At 35.4% G+C, this 24334-nt stretch overlaps 1 protein-coding gene across 1 annotated transcript in view; it reads right to left on the bottom strand.

Annotated features, from left to right (window-relative positions):
- Positions 1-12226, bottom strand: part of LOC121411789 — a 53409-nt gene extending 41183 nt beyond the window's left edge. Inside the window, exon 1 of the mRNA XM_041604646.1 lies at positions 11295-12226. Coding sequence (XP_041460580.1) covers positions 11295-11539 — 245 coding nt within the window. The 5' untranslated portion in view covers positions 11540-12226. The remainder of the gene's footprint in view (positions 1-11294) is intronic.
- Positions 12227-24334: the final 12108 nt, after the last annotated feature.

Genomic DNA, 24334 nt, shown 5'->3' with positions numbered 1-24334 from the left:
CCCAACTTGGTGTGAATATTTTCCCTGTTTTATGGAACTTAAGATGCCTTATCTGGACATGAATGTGCATATGATGACGGGGCTTTAGCCAGGTCAGAATGTTTAAAGCATGCATTCGTAAATGCTGCACCCTGAAGATTTGAATTGTGCCTTGGATGCCCTTCTCTTTCAACAAAAGTATTTGATTTTGGCGATAGCTACATGAAACGCTTCCTGCATGCGTGATGGCTGCAGTTTTTAATACAGCGAGCCAAGGGCATGCCCGAGATATGCATCAGGAAAAAAATTTCAACAATATACGAAGAAAAAAAGCGTTTCCACTCACTGAGTCAGTTCACTTCATCCACTGTGGAACGCTGGATGCTGATGCCTCAAGATAAAGAAAGCTTCCGGTTGACCCTACACGTCACTTCCGAACCGATTTAAATGCATCATGTATATGGCCTTTGACAACAGTATTCAGACGATTTCCACACTGAAGGGTCTGGATAATCTGAAGCCAATCTTGCCAGACCAGTACTTCCACGATAGTTTGAAGATCACCAGAAGATTAGACTGTTTTTTGCCGGCCCTCCCTCCGAGACACAAGATAGGTAACCTCCATTTTACCTAAGGACCTAGGGAGTATTTCATGAAGTAAATAGACGGTGATTTTTTACTGTCAAATGTGCTCTCAGTCCATCAGATGCAAGAATTTCAGTAGACTATAACAATCGTCAGTAAAAAAAAATCACCGATGAAATGCCCCCCCCCTGATCGTGGCCAGAACGCTGCCAAAGTAGACCATAAAGTTCATACATGTAAGTGATCGACGATCACCATCTTTCATGATCTAGGCTATACCAACGACTTGACCTTCAAGAATCATGGATCTCTTTGCATCAATAATGAATAATCTTGAATAAACATCAATTAATAGTTCATTGGAACATTGAGCTTCTGTGTGGATGTTGGTGAAGGAGTGGTTACATGAGTTAAGGATGTTTGCAGTACAGAGATAAAAGGACTTGAGGCCCCCATTCGCAGGGACGATGTGAATCCTGCTCGGCCTCTGAAAAATAATTATCGGAGTATTCTTGTAATGTAGTACTCCGCAATAATCCCATGAGGCCAAGGATAGGAATGGAAAATGAGTGGTTATCATTCCGAATAATGTTTTCATTTTCAAAGAATTTACGCCGTAAATATTGCTTAAGACATCGGATTCAACTTCCAGTGTCTGTAACTTTTTCATGATACGATGTGCAATTGCAAAAACAAATTCTTTCATCCTACATCCCTCCTAACATTGGCGGCGGAAGCCAAAAATTTTAGGAGGGGACAACCAAAAAATTTTTGACAAGCAAAAAAAAAAAAGGTTCTCAACCAAAAATTTTAGGGGGACGTAGGAAAATAAATTGACAAGCCAAAAAAAAAAAAAAAAAAAAAAGGTCATCAACAACAAATTTAGGGGGGACCGTCCCCCCCCTCCTCAAATTTAGGGGGGACACGTCCCCCCCGTCCCCCCCGCTTCCGCCGCCTATGCCTTCTAATGTTTAGACTGCTCTTTTAATCATTATATTAAAGCTAGCGCTGCATGGGCCTAAAACCAATCGAATTGTTGTTGGAATATTTTAATTTCAATTGGTTTGAGATCTGCTATCATTGTATTGAAAACAATTTCAATGAAAAATTCTATATTGGGACGGGTTTCTATTTTTTAAACACCTTGTATCGTCGTGTTTCAACATCCGCCCCTGTTTTGATCAAAGGTCATCAGTTTACATGCTTTAAATGTTTTTCATACTGTTGTTTTCTTCCCAGTTGAATTTCATTAATTACAATCCTAAACCTATTCAGGAATACGATTAGACAACCATTATTGCGTGTAATGATGTGTAAATGACAAACACCATTTGCTCTTTTAGAGGAAACGATGCAATCACTACTTGCTTCTTTTGCCAAAATGGGAGTAGGACATCGTGAAAGGTCAATTCATTAGGTCAAATAAGTCAAGCTTGCTTGCATGATCTATCTTAAATCCATTAATATGTATTACACAATCAATGATGACCAATGTAGTTGAAAGGATCTTCACCGGAAACAAGACAGATTACCTAGGCGCCACAGAATAATCATTCTGATGGTCTGCATATAGGTAGGTACAGGTGTTGTATTTTTAGGTCTGTTCAACAGCCACCTGTCTCATTAATTGGTTAAGTTTTCAAGGCTTATAGGAGACTTAGACCGACTTCTTTTTATTATGATGATAACAAATAATAATAATGATACTACTACTACTACTACTACTATGATTTTTTTTAAACCCAGTACAAGCCATAAACAGAACACAGTGTGCTTAGAAACAACAGTAGTAAGCGCCTTATAGATGTTATGTATTATTATTATTATTATTATTATAATCGCAATAATGATAATAACCCTGTTACAACTATTACTACTTCTACTACCAATAGGCCTTATGATATAAATATCAATAATAAATTACTTACGATGATCGGACTGGCAATGACAATAAATAGCCAATTGATCTCAGCAATAAAGATAATAATTACAATCCTACATGTTACTGTCAATTAATGAAACAAATATATCAATAGTAATCAAATGAAGAGAATGACGCTTTCTTCCTATCACACGCACACACACACACCGAGATAACACCACTTAACTCCATTATAACACGTATAGTAACAGGATATAAGGAGTGACAAAACAGTTACATCTCATCGTATATAAGACGTCAAAAGACGTATGTTTTACTCGATCTGTTAAAGAACAGAAAAAGCAGGTCATTATTTCAGTATTAATGGTGACGCATGTGTGTATGATTCAGTACATACTGACCCTTTTAATTTGTCTTTCTTGTAATTTTTGGGGTCAAATTCTCGCATACATATTTTATTGCAATTCAGCCTAGACATAGAGTTCTCTGATTTTTAATGCTAAAATCGTAACGTTTTTTCTTGTATCAAAATTTGGCAAAGACATCTCCGATAGCAGTTATATCTTTTTTTTAACGTTCAAAACGGACGCAATTTAATCTTTCATTCTTTGATGTAATTATTATAAATTTCTCCTTGTTTGCCATTTCACTATTGCTTTCTTTAAGTATAAACAGTCTTAAAGTCATTAACAGTAATACCTTATTATATGATCATATAAATCTTGACCATAACGACCAATGATAAGGCTAAAAAAATACATATTAACCAATATTTATTGACAACTTTTCAAGATTAACCATTTTGATGAATTAAAATCAACTCGTTTACTCCGAAACTGCTTGATTAATCAACTGCTTTATTCCGAAACTGCTTGATTAATCCATTTTCATGAAAAAGGGAGAGTCGTCTAATTACAATCAGACGAACACTAGTAACATAAGTTAATCCTTTCCCTTTGATAGTCTTTTCAATATCAAATAATTGAGGTTTTACTTCCACTACAACAATTTTCAATTTATCAACACCATATTTCACGTCGGATAAACTATCCGAAACTCGGGAACCGAAATAATTTTGCTGCTAGAACGGGGAAAGTCATATAATAAATTCCAGTTTAACCAACTATAACATTAACTAAAGCAATGCATAGGGGCTATACAATAATCTCGAACACTACTCTTTTCTAGCGGGGCATAATGACTAAATATGTTGAGTCGATTACTCAAAAACATGATACGAAACACAAACACTGACAGAATGCACCTAAATTCATAACCTTGAAATAGGATGTGGGACACGTCACCGCTAAACCTGATACGCAAAAAAAACGTAATTTGAATAACAATACATATTACGGCATCGCGAATCTAAATCTGAAAAAGCAAACTCTTGCATTAAACGTTTCCAACATCACAAACTTTGCTCAGCAAAACAGTAATGATACTTGTAATAGCTATAATATTAACTATTAATGAATGATTTATAAAAAAATATATATATAAATGAACAAGTTTTCTTGTACTAGTAAAATAAATTGATAACATAGTATACAGATCTTAACATCATTATACGAAAACCTGACAAAGTGGAAAATATTTCCCCTTTCTACCAAACGCACTCAAAAGTCAGCAAGCAAATCCACATCCACACACGCACACTCCACTCACATACCTGAAATATGATAACGTTTATCATTTCGCGCTGCAGCTCAAATACACATTTTGACCAGTAAGGGAAGGACTGCCACCTTTGATCTGAATTATGAGCGATTGATGATGCACTGAAAAAACTCCGGTGTTGATATAACACCAGACAGGAATCTATATGTCCACACCAGAGAAGTGTTAAACAACACCGGTTTGGTTTTGGTCTAACACCAGATAGGTGTTTATACAACACCAGTTGGTATTTAAACAGCATCAGTTTGATTCCAAACTGGTGTTGTTTCAATACTTCTCTGGTGTGGACATATATAGATTCCAGACTTTTCGTAGTGTGGCAAGTCAGTCATCTAGTCACTGCATACGGGTGATTACAGAAACATGTAGTCATATTTTGCAGAACGTGCTTCTGGATAATTCTTGCAGTCAAGTCATTCAAATATTTAATCGAGAAAGTATGAGAACATTATTTGGGGGTAAGATTATGATAATCATGGTATTAAGATATATCTTGGCAAAAAATGTGGTTGATTACCGTTACGTGACAGGGGTTAATACAGCGTTACACGGTGATGACGATCATGAATGATGGATGCACTTAATTAATAGCTGTAGAGTTAAGTGTCAGAGTAGTCCAGAACATTTCAGTTCTTTGAAAATGAAACATAACCACGTTCTGCATTTCTTGTTTGATGTTCGCAATATCATATTCAAATACATGAACACCGTTGAGTATGTTGCCTTTAAAACCTTTTAATAAACGTGGATAGGGCTCAATGGTGTAAGTTCTATGTAAGTACCATGGAAATTTGGATTTGACCTAATTTAATCCAAACTTAAGAGAGCTTTAAATATATGACATACATAACGATTACTAAAGTGGCGCATGCTTAAGAATATAGGACTAGTTACGTTGTGTTATCTTCGAGAATTCTACAATCAACGCTACTTGACAGAGGTTTTTCGTTTCATCTAGTTTAGACATCACCTTCCGACCATCAGCGGAAGGATGTTCCACCAAGTAGCTTAATATTCTGTCTCAAAACTGCACCTGTCTTCATACGACATGGACCTTTCACCTAGTTCTACTGAAGGTGTCATATAGCGTTAGAAGTATATATGCCAGGTTTTCTGCAGTATACCCACTTGTGTCCAGACGGGGAATTTGTCCGGACAAAGCGGCAATTTAAGGAACTTTGGGATTAATATTTTATTAATTTTCATTTTCTACTTCTTTTATTTCTTTTTTCTTTCTCATTCCTAGTCTCCATCATCTCCAACATCTGCTTCTTCTAATTAATTATCATCGGTTTCTCTCATAATCATATATTTTCCTTCTTTTCTCTTTGCTTCTTTTTCTCTGCACCATCCCTCTTCGTCGTCTTTCTTCTGCTCCTGCTCCCTTCATCTTGACGATTTCTACATATGCTCACAGAAATCATGTCGTCAGGAGATAATTAGTAAAATGAACTAAAATGCAATTGAGAACATCAATGTACTTGTCAAAGTTTTGGCTTCGTGGTAATCCTCAAGCACGGTTTCCATCTTTAAGGTGACAAAAGTCTTTCACAGGAAGCGGAAGGCTTTCTTACCGGTCTGTGCCAAGGTGTGAAATGGTATGTTACACATTCACCTGTATTCACATAGGTACCACTAAATATGACGTTGCTTTAATTCTCAGTTTGTTTGAGGGTGTGTGTGTGTGTGTGTGTGGGTGGGTAAATGTGCGTGAGTTTGTAGAATATCGATGTGCGAGAGTCGTAGAATATCGAAATGAAGAAAAAGCAATAGCTATTAAAAGGAACAAGTTAGACAAGCATTTATTAAAATGGAGAGAGAATGTACCGAAATGGCAGGACTGAGGGCGATATCCAGGTGTGATTTGGGAGAAAGTGACTGTGTAGGTGTGTGTGAGGGTGTATGTGTGTATGTGAGGTGGGTGTATGTGTGATTTGGGGGGAGGGAAAATGAAGTTTTCCTTTGGGATGGGTGATTCTTTGGATGTTTTTTTTTTTTACTCGTCTATTTTTTTTATTTGCTTTGTTTTTGATGAGTGCAAGCCAATTAATTTTTATATAGTTTTAAATCATTGTTGAATATTTGATACATGAAAGGAAAAGTGTTAGGCATATCATATGTATTTTTTAAGGGGATCCTAGTGTCAGTATATCTATTTGTTTATTGGTTTGTTTTGGATTTGGGTCTCCTTTGTTTGTTCTTTCTTTGTATTCCATGTGTAAATCGCCCTCCAAAAATGAGCAAGGGAAGACTTTTTGTTTGGGGCGGGGGGGGGGGGGAGGAGTGGTGTTCCAACAATTTTTATAACTGATTTCATTGTTTCTCCTTTAAGTTATATATGATTTATGCTTGTATTAAGTTAGTGAAAAAATTCAAAAGATGAAATGTAAAATATTATTTTATGTGTTTTGAAATGTTATATTTTTGTTCATGGAATCAGAATAAAACAGTATGAAAAAAAAGTTTGCGGTTATCACAGTTAAAGATGACTTTCTCTGTTCATGGCGATTTGAAATACCGATTTTGAATAGGGGGAATGAACATAAAATCTTGAAAACAACTTGATTTTCCATTTCTAGCAATTAAACCGAAGTTAGTCATCAGAGTTTAAAATGTCGTCATTAAATACGTATATGAAACACGAAAAGACGTTTAGTGTACCATAGACTGTAGTAAAGTATAAATTTCTTGAATTGTTGAGAATGAGATACAACTGATTTTATATGACATCATTATTCAGATATTTGAACACAATGACTACTCGCATAATTTTGAAACTTTTTTTGTTTTTTATGTATATATGCTCATGTATATGGATACACCCCCTAAAAAGTATCAAATAGATCAGCGGGCACTCTTTGAACGTGTTGAATAATCAAAGAGGTCTTTGTGCGCCGATTGAAAACAAAACATATAGAGTGGCTGGTATGTATTCCAATTTAAAACAGACATGTGAACATTTTGACAGCAGTTTCCTAAACTTACAATAGTTGACCGGGTTTCTTTTTATATTTAACAGGTGGTAATAGGGTAAGGATTGGTAAGGTGCTTTCACACGCACAAACACAATGCATTGAAAAACAAAAACTGGGAATATTCTACATTTCCCCCGGCATTTTCCAGAGTTCAAGTTTGGTGAAATAGCTATACAGGATAGGTAAGGTTATTCATTCACCATTAAGCGGTAGCGACAGTTATACTAATTACTTTCCAAAGATGGGTAGAATTTGCTGAAAGAATGTATAAATCGCTACTTGTTTCCTATGGCATTGATTATTCATTTATCTTTTTTTTTCTTTTCAAGGTTATGCTCATGTACTTAGATTTCAAAACGGAAAAAAAAACGGAGTCAAGTGCCGGGTAGGTTGAAATCAGTGACCTCAGTGGAAGGTTAATTACACTATTTTTTTAGAGTGAAAATGTAGGTCGGACTGGAAAGGTCACCACGGGTGGAGAGTTTGGGGTACTTCACTTGCCCCCTTCCTTTACCTCGATCCCTTATCCCGTTCTCCCCCCCTCTCTCTCTCCCTCTGTCTTTCTTCTCTCTCCCTCTCTCTAATTATATCTCTCTTTATCTATCTATCTCGTGTGAACTTGGTGCCCCTACTTTCAACTCTCCGTGAGAGTTCCAAACTTAGACGCCAAGGAAGCGTAGCAATATGCCTTCACGGGTATCAATTGCAACAGAGTAAAGGAAGTTTGTTAAAGGATTGTATGATTTTTTTTATAGGAAAGGGAGAGGACGATGGCTAGATAAAAAGACCAAGAGATTCCATGATACCTTCCCATTCATTGTCAAAATGATTTTTATCTCATAGCAGCTGTAGTATGCTGTTTCGCGGTAAACCTTCGTTCTTTATTCCTGGTAGGTGAAAGTTTATTACCCATAATTCTCAAAAGTACAATGCAATACACACTGGAATTTATCTTGCCAATATGAAGGGCCTCATACCAAGAGAGGGGAGAAAGTAAACGTTTGTAATTCTCATTTACTTTTTGTTTAGAATTTTAAGTCACGCACAGCATTTCGCTCCTATCGGACTTAAAATCAAGAGAGTTATAAATTAAGAATTATACTAAAATGGACTTGAATATTCAAAATCGACATTTGATTATAGTCACTTGTCACATCATTTTTTTTAATTAAACTCTAACAATAGTAACATGTAAATCCATCAAAATATATGTACAATTATCAAAGTTTTCCAACAACATTTTTGGGGTCTCAATAATGAAACAATGAGTACTTGTTTAATTATTGGTAAAACTGTCTGTAAACGGATGTAGATCTCTGGTTTTGAAAGTGCATACATTGTATGCTGGTACGCCATAATCCGATGACTGGGGTAATATCTGAAAAGCGCTTAATTGGAGAGAGTACTTTCTGATGTATTAAACGCTATATAAAAGCGGAATATGATTTTCGTTATTAATCAAATCAAATCGTATGATGCGCCTTTAATTGTAAGAAGGGATCATTACCATTCTCCTCGACCGAATTTAGCAACCCGCTGATTGGGTAGGACGGAAAGAACCCTGAAGGTTTAGGATCCCATCGGGTTTTGAAGGTTATTCACGCCTTAACATGGGATTATGACGGCCCTCATCTAACAATAATAATATTCCTCACTAATCGTGCACGGATTCTGTTTGATAGTGACAGTAAATTGGCAAGGTTGGAATTTAAAAGGAGACTTGGTGGTTTAGTGGTTATTGTTGGTATATGGTTCCATAATTTTCTAGGAATACAGTGCCTAATGTACAGAAAACAATACGTTTCTTTTTTGCAAAACAACCATTACTGGTCTTCTTTATTCATTTATTTTCAAACAGGTAAACTATCAAAGTAAATTTGGTGAATAAATTATTACTACCATCAAACATTATTTGAGAAATCGGTCTATATGTTCAAGAAACTGTTATCAACGTTGAATTTTTCGATGTCAGAATAGTATGTATCTTCGTATATAGAATTAAAGGTAGATAATTGTCAAAAGTAATTTTGTAAAGAATACAGAGGGAACGCAGAATGGTAAAGTATCGTCAAATACTTTGCAGATGTTCTGCGGTGTATCGTGTGAAGTTTTATTCACGAAATATGCTGTTCACCCAATATTCTATCAGTTTATGTTAACCTTTAACCAATATTGGAATTGTTTTACTCACACGTTTTCATGAAGATGTCATAAACATCCAGAGGTAAAAATTTTCATTTATAACAGGAATCAACGCTTTAAATAGCCTTTTTTTAAATAAGAGATTTATACATTTTCCCGCCTGGTGACTGACGAATGAAAGTTAAAATGAATATTTTTTTGTATATATTGTCTTTTATTAAATGTCTCCTTAACTGGGTGCCGGGTAACATCCTAAATATTATGATTTTGAACATTCATTCCTCTTCCATACTCCAATCTGCAGGTAATGTTTCTTCAAAATCTAATTCGAGGGACTGATGAAATCGAAACAAGGTACTCACGAGCGAAAAGAAACTCAAACATCATGGCTGTGGAAATTTGCCAAATTCACACAGTTTTTGGCGGAGTACGAGGGAATGAAGCAACTTCAAAGTCATGGCGTCGTTTGTGTACATGTTACCATGGTAACAGAAATAGCGGTAAGTGCTTAATAACACAGATATGCAGTAATGTGCACGATGGCAAAAAGTACATGGAATGAATGAAATCATGAAGTGCATTACGATTGAGCAAGGATGTGGATTTCTAGTGAAATGTAAATTTTCAGAGTTGTTTCGAGGGGAAAGGTGTTAACAAGAGCAGGGTCCCGTTTTATAAAGATTTGTTATAATAAACATGGACAATTTCTATAACAAGTTTACTATCAGCCAATGAAATTGATGCAATTCAGTAGCTTCACACTGTGATTGGAAATTTGTTATAATAACAAGTTTCATGAAACGGGCCCCCAGCAGTTCATTCAGTCTGCTGTTGTCATTGTAATTTCAATGAGTGAAGATTATCAATCGTAAGATGAAAATGAAAATCAGCGCTATCGTTTCTAAGATATCGTACACTTCACTTACACAAATCAAGAATTAAAAAAGCGTATAAAGCAAAGGAAACGTATGACTAATCATTTGGCTTGAAATTGTCCACATTGAGAGGACGGAAGCTTGTCAGCATTGCAAAGCTTGACTTTAATATGATCATCTTAATGCGACATCAAAGAATCGACACAGTCTCACATCTGTGTCTGATACAGAGACACAGTCAAACCTTACAAACCATTGCAACTTAGGACTACTGATGGCTACAGGGTACATATATTTGGTGCTTACTGCAACTCCGAGCTAAAACTGCTTATTTAATCCGAAAGGGTGTTTTATAGTCTGATCATGAAGGAGAAATGTAGACTCCTCATCCTTTTACCTCACTCCTCAATGTTTACATGGGGTGCATGACATTCTACAAATTGGATGAGTAATCGTCCGAGTCGTTACAATTAACCTGTTCGTCCGAGTTCAGCCTGGACCTCATGGAGTCTGGGAGAGGCCTGCCTACAGCCGACCGGATACATAGACATTAGAATAAATGATAGTCAAGGGCATTCTACTTAAGACACGGAGATTTTGTAGGACCGGTAGGTCTAGAGCAGGTCTGAGCCATTGAACGGTTAGCTAGATGCCCAGCCAAACATCCATGACAACTAGAGAGAAAGTGATATCATAGATGAGATTAATAGACTCTGGCATCACCTTCCTGTCTGCATTGTGGTTGTCCTTCTTGGTTAAGACCAGTTAGGGCCTATGGCGAGTAACCTTTCTACTTATATATAGAACAGCGCATGAAAGCCAGAAACAAAGGCAACTTTTCACACCATGAATCTCGATCGGCCAAGATTTCACAGTGTTCATAAGCAAATCATGGCATTCATTTACCTCAATAGATAATAATAGGGTGTGTCCACCACATTTTGTATCGTCGGAAAATACCAAGACCATTCAACCTCTGCCAGCATGTCTCTTGCGAATATTGTAAAACTGCATTTTGCAATTGCAAAGGACCTCTAGATAAGTCGGATACCGGGTAGTTATTTTTAAACTATTACTTACAAAATGTCAAATTAAGTATAGATTTACCTTGGCTAAACTTAGGCGTCGCCGCTACGGATTACCCGACTGATCTTGACAGAATATCATAACACTTACCTTGGGGCTCGACTTGGTATAATCTGCGGCCTTGAACAATCCCTCGTCGAACTTCCGACGGTGAGTTGCCTGTCGTAGATGATTGCTCCAGGCCGAGAACTGGACGACGACGGTGATGACGACGTAAGTGTCACCTGGTGGCAAATGGATATCCACAGAAGAACTGTCCACCTTGCGTGACTGATGCCAGCAAGATAGGATGCCATTTCAATGGTTATTGTAGGTATATCCGATATTCGAACCATAAGATATTCTTCAAATGTACATGCTGTTTGACATCTTTGATTAAAAAGTTCTGGATCGCATGGTTATCTTGGAATAATAAAAAGACAGATCTATCGAAAATGTATTGTTTGAAAAGATAGAAACGTTCTTAATCCTCCATAATCCTGAATATGAACAGATGTCAGACCGACTGAATATGCATCCAAACATCCGTGAGGCCTCTTACATGCGAAATGCAAAATATACAATGCTTGAAGCAGATGATTTACCTCATTGTGGCGCCAAAATGTGAATAAATTTGTTGCCAATATTTCCTCGAGATCTTAATGCTATAATTCCAAATGCGTAGGCGAACTGTACAGCTGCAGCAGCCTAGCAGGGGAAAATTCCTCTATGGCTTAATCGAGCTGATTTTTTTTTATATCAGGGTTTCTATACGATGTAATAGCTTGGGTTATTCCGTTTAGACTCGGCGAACAATCTGAAACAGCTCCTTTGCTTCGATCGTCCACCGGTTGGTTCGCATGTAGTCAGCAACTAGGGTAACCAGTTAGATTAGGTTTCTGCTTCTCAGAGCCTGAACTTCACCTCGCTCACTCTGATCCGAGTTGATGCGTATTCCGTAAACTTGTAAGAAGTGAACCGAGTTGTGCAGTCGTTCTGTATCATCTAGCTAGTCATCTCGGCCGCAATGGAACACATGGCATGCTGTCAGGGTGATCCTGAGTCATCCCCACATCAGCTTCCGTCTGCAGTAGAGGAGCGCGTCATACGCTCTTTTTCATTTTGCACCCACTCTCGGGATACAAAATCACATAGACGAGTTGGAAAAACGGATTGTCGAATTCCCTCTCTCGTTTCCTTGTGTCTCTCTTTGACATGTTTCATTTTTATCTTCTTTTTCTTTCTGTTCTGTTCGTTCTTTCCTTTTCTTTTAGCAACTTGTCTGCTTTCCTCTTTTTTTCTTTTCTTTCTGTTCTTTCACCTTCTTTTCTGTTCTTCTTCTTGGTTTCCTTTTCTCTATGCCACCCATCCTATATCTCATCTGTCGTACACTCCATTTTCTAGTTATCGAAGATTCCTCATGCTTTAAATTCCTTAAGGAAAGGTTGCGATTGGAAACCTAAGCATTTGCTCAAAGTTTGATATGAATTTTGTTTTCTCATCATTGAAACCTGCATCAACTCGCAGCTTATTTTTTTCATAATGATCGCGCACAGCTACTCTCCAACGCATCATTGATGGCACTAAACATCTCCGAACCATATAAATATCGTACCACGAACTAAGCAGCCTGTAACTGAGGCCAGTAGTTCTTTGGCATTATTGGGGACAAATTATCATCTCAAATGTTGTCGGAACGTGGGCGTGCCACAAAAATCTATTTTGATTGAAAAGAATTAACAATGGAGTGAACGAGCATGGGATTTATAAGCTCAGGAAGGGAATCATTTTTTACCTCGGGAGGGGCACACTTTTCAATTTCTGCCGACCTAGGGGGGAAATGCACCGGGTTCCTAATACAATTACGTGAAGCTATATAATTATCGAATATTATTTTTTGAAAACCACTGAGGAGGTAAAACACTAGTTTACCCGCAGTAGAGTAAAATAAGATCTTAAAAACGGGGAAAGAAAATGTCAATTGATTCAAACCATGGAATGTTTTCTTAATAACGATTATTAAGGTCCCATGTATAAATATTTTATTCATTAAAAACAAATAGAGTCGACTTTGTCTGACAGGAACTGTTTTGTGTTAGATCACAATAACTATGATTACAATGACATTGAGTATTAAAATTCTATATATAGACAAAAAATACAGACCTTTTGTAACGTAAGTGACCACAGTCATGTGCACCAACTTAAAATGAAGCGATTTCGACGAAAACTAGTTGATTTTTCACATACAATTCTGAAAATCTCGATTAGATTTGTCTTCACTCATTGAATTAAAAAGTTGCTTACCGCCATTATACGCGCGCAATTTTTTTCCATCTCTTCTAACGTATTTACTCTGTTGGGTGCAAGTCAAATATCTTTTGTATGTCTCTAATTAGTTCTGAATTTTTAGATCCTTATTTTAATAGAACGAATGCACTTATGACATATCGTGAAATGTTCTATCATCGGGGTTAGTTTTATGCTTCTTGTATTTATGGAAATCATTTTTTAAGCATGATAAGAAGGAAGTAGGGGAAGGCGGGGTAAGTTGAGCATAGGGGCAAGTTGAGCCACCAGCCCCAGGCCAATAATGAATGAGTCAGACATTGTGGTGGTGTCATGTATTGATGACCCATAGCATAACCCCTAACCCCACCACATTGTTTCCAACTTTGAAACAAAAAGTAGTTTTTTAGAGGGAAAAATATGAATTTCAGCCAAAAAAGTAAAAAAGAGTGTGAAATAGATAAGTGCTTTATAAACACACACATCTTTAAATGTAATAAAGACATGATAACAACATTATTAGTCCAGGTATGGATCTTCATTCTTGTCATAGTCTTTTATACGATGGATGCATAATAAATGTGTGGATACAAAATTATCACACTTAGTTCGGATTGGGGTAAGTTGAGCCAAACAGCATGGGGCAAGTTGAGCCATGGTAATTCCTATGGTAATGTATCTTAAAAAACAAACAAACCATAAAAATTGATTGAAATGCAGGCTGAAAGGAGCAAATTTACATGACTGCTCTTTTCCTTTTACAGGATGTTAGTATTTATAGAGAATTAGCAAGTGAAAAGATTTTAAACAAAATATTGACATGCTGGTTCTCCCCCATACATTTTGTACATAGTTTTGGTGGCTCAACTTACCCCAGAAGGTGGCTCAAACTTACCCCATATATGGGGCAAGTTGAGCCATTTGACATCGTTTTTTTTCAAAGGTCACGATGACTTTCAGTGTGGGGATAGAAAGTTATATATAGGTGGAAAATATTTCAGAAGAATTAAGTTTCAAGGCAAGGTACTTATTTCGACAAGATTATTAATCATATCAATTCTAACATGCAAAAAGCAAAAACTGTCACAACTTACCCCGCCTTCCCCTATATAGATATGGACATCACATTACTCTATATCGATGCACTGTGTCAAACGTGGACAGTTATTTCTATACAATTATTTACACTTTACTCGGCGCGAGAACTTTTGAAACCTTTGGTGTTAATAAGTAAATGCGTCACGCGTTACCCTGCGTTCGCCCTCGTCTTCACCTTTCTCTTCGTTTAGCGTGGCAAATTAACACTTTCTCCGTGATCTAATCAGAGATGAAAAACGATTGTATCGCGGATGCCTTAACGCATAATTCTTAACCGGAGTATCAACTTTCTCTGTCATCATTGCTAATCCAATGTTTCCTCTTGACATTGTTCTAACTTGTCTGGTGAAGGGATCTAACACACAGTCAATGAGAAATATTTTATAAGATGTATTTATAAAGACAGACGAGAGGAGAGATCATCGCGGTTTAGGATTCGATACGCGATTAGATTAAGATTACAACGAATGGATTGATATGTATTTATTTTGTCGTCGCTTGCTAAAATGAGAAGATTCTGATAAGTGTATTTATCCCATACCGATGTACAGAGTACAGTAATGAGTAGTAGATTTATAATGTATGCGATTTGGCAATATAAATTTGACGGAAGAAATAAATTAAGAAGGCACACATTTTTATGCTTCCTGATGCTTCCTCTCACATCAAGATGCCGACATTTGGCACAAGCATTTGACATATGCTCCAAAACAGGGTAGATATCCGATTTATGATGAAAAGTGTATATTTGCTTTGTTCTACCCTTTTCTCTACATGCGAATTTTATCATAGTCTCAAAAAGTATTCATTAGCTCTTGGTTTTGAAAAATCGATTCATGAATCCTTCACAACTTCTCGTTGTTCTATTGAAACGCAAGTAACATGAATGTTTTATTGGATGAAGGAAATTCACTATTGCATGGGGTTGGATTCGAACCCATGCATGACTTGTAATAAAAAGGCAAGAGTTGGAACAACTTCACCACGACATTTTCATCAAAAAGCAATACTTAATTGGTTTACTTATTGAACCAATGTGACACATAAGTCTAGTAAATCAGCCCTTGCGCAATCTTACAATAAACTTGATCAATCTACACAACTATGATTAAATACTTATATTCTTTCGGAAGAGATATTCAGATTATAATCAAAATTTCTACATTTCTTTGTTTATTCCCCAACAAAACAGCATCCGTACCTAATCAGAAACCGTCAATATAAGAACACCGATATGACGTAACCAAACGTCATAAATTTCGTTAACCTTGAAGTTCATTGACACACTGGTGTAGAATAGTGACGTCATCGCAACTTCTTGCCAAGTCACGGCGTTTGAAAAGAGAAATACTGTAATTTCAAGAAATGGCTTGAAATCAAGTTCATGACAGACAGGGTTAAATTCATTTATTAATGGGAGCAAAGAATGGACGATCAAACGCATGTTAAGATTGTATCAATAAAATATTGATTAGCAAATTCGTTAGGCTATTCCAAGTTGTAAGATTTTTGGGGTGTCAAGCTTTTATTTCTATTGTATGGAGCAAAAAAACACCGAACAAGACATGATATTTAACTGATAAATTCATAACTTGTAGCTCTTTAAAGTAAATTATTTGAAAAGATATAAAACAATAAAATTATACACTCCTGAACCATATTGGTCATTTTACCTAAGTTGTAATATTTATACTCAATTTATAGGCAAAACCACCGGAGTCCAAAGAGGAGCAATATTAGGTAAAACCGATTCTGACGAAAGATCAAGATACCCAAAGTCCATTTAATACCGGTACATGATAAGTACATATTAAAACACACCCACACAAAGCCCATCAAGGCAAATAAGAAGAATAAGTAAGAATTTACTAAATGAAAGCGTCATGCAGCTTGGTGAAATTGCTTCAGTTATTTTACTGTTTTCTAGTTGCATATGACTAGAACACAGTCATTTCTCATTAGCATGTAGTCAGATTATGACTTGATCAGTTGTTTATATCTAAATTGCACCCAGCTGATAGTCATTCTAACTAGTTTGTTCTTGGTGTCCAGTGTCTACATTCGTAGAAATTGTATGTGCACTTGTCTTGCAGCAAAAAAAAAAGGGTTATTTTTAGATTAATATTAATGTTTTGAAAGCAAAGTTCTGTTGATCTGTTCGGTAACGTCACCCCTCCTGAAGGCTAAATGATATCGACTCTTTATCAAGATTTCCATCGTCACAACGTTGGGATTCTCGCCTGGATTTATATTTTTGATTAATAATTACAGTTCCTTTTCTTCGTGATGCTTCAAGGAAAGAAAAATGTAAGAACCAATTTGTACCTGTACGTGATAATTATGACACAGCATATTTGACACTGTCAGTCCTGTCAGGTTCTCTTTTACGGGTTTATAGACCCTGGCTCGGCGGGCTTACCTGTGGTATCAGATGATGAAGGAGGCAGTCCTAAGAAGATTTCCGCCAGATCTCTGTATCGTCCTAGCACACGTTAACATGGGATTTGGAGACGAATCTCGGATCTCATCGTCGGGGGTAGTTTAAGCCTAAGCTGAGATCACCGTGCTTCTTTAAGAGAGGGGATTAAGCCAACGTTCCTGAAAAAGAAACACATATTATGGCATGGCTATGATAGAAGAAAACGAACAAAATAAATATGGAGATAGAAAAGAGGATAAAAGGAGAAGAAAAGAAGAAGAATGAGAATGAGAAGAAGAAGAATGAAAAGAAGAAGACGTATAAGAATAAAGAGACGAAGAAAGGGAACAAGAAAAATAAAGATCACGCGAAAAGAGAAAAGGAAGCACAAAAATAAAGAACAATATTATGCAAACTAATACGCCCAATCAGAAAGCGAACAAATATGTTACGTTTGATTTTGATGATTTGCAAACCGAAGACAAGATTAATTTATTTGTTTGTTTGCAACTAGTTTCTGCACGTTCTACATTGTGTCTGAGAATGGATCTTTCAATTCAATTATTTTTTTCAATATTATTTACAGAAACAGCCACAAAAACGCCGCTATCATGGCTATTGAATACGGCAATGCTGAGTATTATCAAATTATATAGAATGCCCATTTAAGATTTCTTACATCTGAGAGGAAGAGGAGGAGGGTGTCCGAACATCATTTTATATTCGCACGGTGACAAGAAAGGAAATATGAAATATTTAACTCAAGGTAAAAAAAAAAACAATGGCGCGGGGAAAGGGACGAAAACGACCATCGTATCTCAGTTTATATTTTCTTCTTCACTTCTGGCCGGGTTTGGACAAGGATCTTCGGCGTCTTTAAGCTTAATTTGTACTTAAAGACAATGTAAAAGTTAGAACTGTTTGGCATATTGATCAAATTCTCATGCACCCCCCCCCCACACACACACACACACACTCACCACCTGCGCCAATGTGGTGGCTTCCCCTGCGCTGGTCAGTAGACTAATTGCGGTAGAAGCTAGCGAGTACAGACGCAGCGCAGGCAGCAAGGGAATCTCTAATTTTTCAATGGTGAGACAGCAATAAATCTTCCATGACGAGATGAGTGAAGATCAACCACCATATGACAGGGCAAAGCGTGTCATTTTAATTAGATTGACCAATAAAAGCTTAACAGATGTCCAACGTGTTCAAAGTGACCGTTGACATATTTTACCGTCAGTGCAACCATGGACATGGAACTAATAATAATAATTAAAACAAAGTTGAAAATATCTGGGGCGAAACTCAAGCGCCAACCCCCGGGGCGCCAACATAGTGAAGACCCGTGGGTACGACACCAAGATATCCACCAGCATCGTCGATTTTTGTTCTTCAATACCCCACCCTCATGTCAACGATAAAATACCCCTTTTATTGGTTGTTTGGTTGATGGAGCATTATTTTCAAGAATATTCGTTTTACTACCATGTTCTTTATACTTGAATAATATTTATGTTGAATGTATCTCTCCATACCATAAAGGTATATATCCCTCTATTCATGTATTATGCTATGTAGTAAAGTCAAATGTATTAATGAATAAAGATTTTATTACTTTATACTTTTTTACTTTATACTTTACATTTCATTCCTTAAATGTGTAGAAAACCATGTTTTCAGCCTGAATATCAGCATTACACGTTGTATCAAGAGTGTGAATGAGTTTTATTGTTGAGGTTATAAAATTTTGCAGTCTTCAGTGGACCCATATGGATGAGGGGGGGGGGGGCATTGGAAGAAACTTGTGATCAGTTGCAATCTGCAGGGTCTCAAAATCAATCAGAATTATAACAGAATTAATAGCAAATTAATAGCAAAATAGCAAAATAATAGCAAAATGACAATCGAATGGTGCTCCGCTTCTTGTGACAAAGAATGCAGACTTGATTTGCTACTGCTATCAAAATTGATTACACAATTGTCATCAACATTTGATGTTGGTTGCAAATATTTTCCACATACAGACTATATGCAAAATAAAAGCGCACTGAAATTGATGATGTAACTTTCTATTCAGCATCTGCAGGAAGGAAAGTTGACTATTTGAATGAATTTTCAAATACATGTAAGTTCACATTGAAAGTTCACAATTTGAATAACATTCTGTCCAGTCACGAACTACTCATTCTTTCCCACAATGCAACAGTTTGATCATGTACTCTCATGTTGTATGCCCACTAGAATGATATTTTATCCTGCTTTAAAACAAATAATATTCATACCACCAACAATATGACATACATATTACAATATGAACAATTCCCCCTAAAAGAATCCTATTTTCTAAAAATTTTGCAGGTATATGTATTAAGATTCTATATACATCCTGCGGTAACCCTTTTTTCAAAGTCTTGTTTGGAACTGTACACAACTCGTTGTGTGTTCCAACTTTAATCAAGATAAACTGGGCCAAAGTAGATGCAAAGAAGGAAGAATAGTTGCACGCAAATTTTAATGCGATGACAAGCTTCATTATGAGATGTGGTTAAAAGATCTAGATCATGTTAAGTTCTATTACTAATGTTCTACTTAGTATTTGAAATAAAATTGTGTCATAATTTGGAGTAAGGCACTAACTTTGCTGTGTGGCTGAATTTAAATAGGCTCCTAGATTCTCTTTTTATGGAGAAATATTTTGACTTTATTTGATGAAATGTCAAATTTGTACTAAAAGAAATCATTTGGCCTATTACTTTATTGAAAATCCTTTGTAAGAGGCAATAATGGTTGAAAAGGACAAATTATTTAGAGAATATGATGTCTGGTATAAACGGAGGCAAGAAATTGTCATTAATGACCACACAAAAATATTTTCTTGATTTCCACACATTGCCAAGTTTCATTCACTCATCAATAATATCAACTGACTTTCTATGGTAAATTTGTGTTAAACCAATTAAATGACATGAATTAAAGTCCTTATAACATTAGCTTGTAATCTGATATTGATAATACAGGTTATAAAACAGGGCTGTGATATGTACCATCATTTGCAAAAGTTTTTAGACCAGCTGAAAATCTGTGTGTATAGCACATGTATGTAATTGTGATATACTGCAATAGTTGCATTAAAAACTGGCTTGTATATCATTTTTTGGTGTTGATTCCATGTTTGATTTGAACATTTAAAGGTATATAAGTTTACAGATATTGTCCAATAGCTTGACTGATCAATTAAAAAACAACATTTTGAAGTAAAAATACTTTTGAAAACAAAAGGATTAGTCAAGCTATTGGAGAATTTCTTAAAGCTCACTTCCCTTTTACCATTTAAATTAAACACAGAACCAACACCAACAAATTATATTAGGCCAGTTTATTGAATGAAACAATTATTATTATTATACAATACACAAACAAGTTCAGGAGGGCTTAAAATTTTGCAAATGATCATATAAGGAGGCTTTCAGTATTCACAAAAGAGCAAAAGGTTTTAAAGGGTAATGAAACCTTTGGAACAAGTGGGGCTTGTGTGAAAACAGAAAACTTAAGAATAAGATTTTTTTTTAAAAGGCTTGAGAAAAATTGGACAAATATTGAGAAAGTTACGAATATTTGAATATTGCACGATCACTAATGCCTATGGAGATCCTTGCTATTGGCAATGTGACAAAGACATGTGAACAACTTTTCCTTTGATGGACTATAAAATACCCCAAAATGTCTCTTTTTGCTCTTTCTCTTGGTGATACCAACTCTTTATCCATAATGTATTCTTTAAAAATCTGTATTACATGCCCTCATATAGAAAGAATACATGATCTGATAGATGTGATAAAAGAGGCAGTTTAAGTGAAATATATACAAGAGTAATGGCAAAGTTGTTCACATGTGACATCACACATCTTTGTCACATTGCTATGGGAGGATCTACATTACAATGATTTAAACTTCATAACTTTATTTATTTATTCAATTTTTCTCAAACTTTCTTTGATCCGTTTCTTTGATTATTCTATTTTCGCACAAACTATCTTGTCCTAAAGGTTTCATTTTCCTTTAAAAGGATGGTCCATGCTGAAAATTTCATATCTACAAGATTGGATATCAAATAATGTATTCAACAAATAATATAACAAATTTTAAAGTTTATCAATATTTTGAGAATATAGTGATATGCACAACATCATGAATATTAATTCATTCATTTTTCTTATGTTATCACATGAAATCATAATTGTTTCATTTTTTCATACATGTGTCTCCATTATGATAAAATAAGTTGTCGCAATAAATAACTAATGCTCTTAATTTTTATTTTGAATAAACCAATTTCATGTAATAGAATACGAAAGAACAAGTGGGGATATGACATCAGCCCACCTAATGAATATTCATGATGACATGCCTAGAGAACTGTTTCACTGGAATAATGCAAATCTTTAAAATTCAATAGCTTTGCTGTTTGTGATCCAATTTTGATCAAATTTTCAGCATTTTGCTCTGTGAAGTTTACTCCATTTATTGATATATAAACCCCTCAAAAAAAGTTCTGCAACTCAAGTTTAAGTGCTAATAAATTTCTTAGTGTCCATCATCATAAGTGAAAGTGGTATCATTGGAAAGTATGATTATTACTCTTTACGATCATGTTATTTGTAATGCTGGTGTTATCATGAAATACGCAGACATGATAAATATGCAGCAATGTAAGAAATGAAATGTTGCAAAATTTGTTGCCATGTCGTGTTTGAGTTCTGCAACTCAAATTGCAAGTTTGAGTGCTAATAAATTTCTTAATGTTCGATCATCATGTGTAAAAGTGATATCTTAAGAAAGCATGATTATTCTTCTTTACAATCATGTGTCATTTGTAATGCTAGTGTTATCATGAAATACACAGACATGATAATACGCAGCAATGTTAGAAATGAAATGCGTCGTTTCCTTTCCAATTGCGTATTTCCAATTGTTTCGAGGATGGACCGAGTGCATTCACTGTCACCTGCATGGTGGAAATTCTATAGAAATAGAGACTCTTGTTAGAAATCAATGCATTTTGCAAAATTTCACTTCTGACTTTTCTCAATGTTCAGGGTGATTGCATATTCCATGATTACATAATCACAGCAAATGGCATGTCATTGTAAAGAGGAATAATTCAGCTTTCCAATGATACCAGTTTCATCTTTTATACTTCCTTAACCAAAAAGATATCATCCCCCAAAACTGAGTTGTAAAACTTTTTTTGAGGGGTTTAGGTATCTCCAGCCTGGACCATCCCTTAAGTAGAGAAATGAGAGAGTTCTAAAAAAAGAATACAGCGTAACTAATCTGATCTGTGAGAAACTTGCAAAAGTATGTTTCCTGTGTACCCTGTACTTAGAATACTTCCTAAACCTTAAACATTGAAAAGGGAAGAGCATTGAGTCATTCATCATTCTGTTCATAAGAATATCAAATATTATTGTAAAGTATTAATAACAATTCAAGCCTAAGATATTCAATTAACACAAAATATTTAAGCAACGGATGTTCAACAGAAGATGCACATCGTTGTCACACTTCCAATTAAGAAAATAACAGAATAACTTTCAAATTTCACTTTTATATTTATTTGCAAGACATGTATATACATATGATAAACCATACCCCTTTTTATAGAATAAACATTGAAACAATAATTCTGTCAACACTAATAATGATAATGAATTTGTTATATTCAAAATGATCTGAAACCATCAGGGAATTATTTCATGACAGTCGTCAGCAATGGACAAGTTATTATCAAAATACTATAGTAACAGTCACCCCCAATTAAACACGAAAAATATTATTTTGAATGTAAATTACTTCATGTTCACATATTTTAATGGTAAAATCTGTGATGACCCCCCCCCATGAAAAATTAAAATGGGCCTGCATACTACCGTAATTACCACAAAGTAAAGTTAAATCAGATGGCATAGTTCATGAGTACAAGAATTACGACTGAGTTAATTGTCAAAACTTTCAAGTTAAAATTTCAGACCATGTTGTTTTCCTAATGATATTTAAGAATTGTCTAAACTTTCAAGTTAAAATTTCAGACCATGTTGTTTTCCTAATGATATTTAAGAATTGTCTATGACGTCTCATAACAATGTAAAATGCGGTTTTGACAGTCAATGATGAAAGCTCAAAACAAAGAGAAAGTGATCAAAATAAATATGTACTAATGTCGACAAAAAAATGTGTCTGTGATACATGTATATACTGTAACACACAGAAGCATAATTTTTGCATTTAACAAAGTTCAGAATATCAAGTTAACACATTCCCTAAAGAATTTATTTGAAAAGCCTGTATTGGCTGGCTGTCATATAGTTGGCTTAAATTGTTTCATATTCATGTTTCTGGATGCACATTTAAATAGAAAAAAAGAGCAGAAAATTTCCACAAATTTGAAAATAAGAAATATGTCTAAGTTTATGTAAAATTGTCACATATGGTTTTACTAATAAAAACTTGTTTGTGAGGTGTTTCACTAAGAGTGAAGAACGACTTTCAGTCATTTTTAAATGCCAATGCACACTTGTAATTTAACACATCTCATTGATAGACATGCGGTAGTGCGCGTCTCCTGTGCTGGATCTGACCAATGCGCTAGAGCATTATTTACCACATGCAAATGGGAATTCAAGAGTGAATTTTAGTGTCAGTGAATTATTTTGTGACACCCCCCCTCTACTGGATCAATAAACAGACTAATTATTGAACCATATGATGAAGTGATGTGATGATGTGACGTAACTGATGTTTTACATTTGATGTTTTCTGGTGGAATGCTTTACCAGAAAATATCAAATGTAAAATATCAGTTTCAAAAATCATGCAAGAAAATGAATAACATGTTTCTATAGTGTATATTTACATGTAAATATGTCAAGAAGTTTTTGTTTTTGCGATTTACTTCAATTTTTTGTGCACATTGTGCCTTTATTCAATTAGCTGTCGGTATATTGAATGCAGTCCTTAGCTAATACACATTAGCATGTATCCATTTATTTTGAAGAGTTGTACAGTAATACTTAAAGGGTGCCACACTCAGCAGCTATTGCTATTTTGTGGTCCCCTTTTATCACAGATATCATTTTCTTGTTTGCACTTTAAAGGCACTGGCTCACATTAATTTGACTTTTTTTTAAATCTGAGCTGCAAGGTCCCACTTGTCACCTGCTTCTGTGATGTTAAAAAAAAATCTGAAGCCCAGGAAAAATCGCGCCCAAAAATCATTCAGTGCTTCAAAAAAAGTGAAATATAAAGTGACCAGAAATACCATCTTACTTTCATCACATACACT

The sequence above is a fragment of the Lytechinus variegatus genome, chromosome 3, assembly GCF_018143015.1.
Source record: "Lytechinus variegatus isolate NC3 chromosome 3, Lvar_3.0, whole genome shotgun sequence".
Classification (NCBI taxonomy): Eukaryota; Metazoa; Echinodermata; class Echinoidea; order Temnopleuroida; family Toxopneustidae; genus Lytechinus; species Lytechinus variegatus.
Note: the sequence above shows the minus strand (reverse complement) of the source record. Positions and strands in the feature narration are given on the sequence as shown.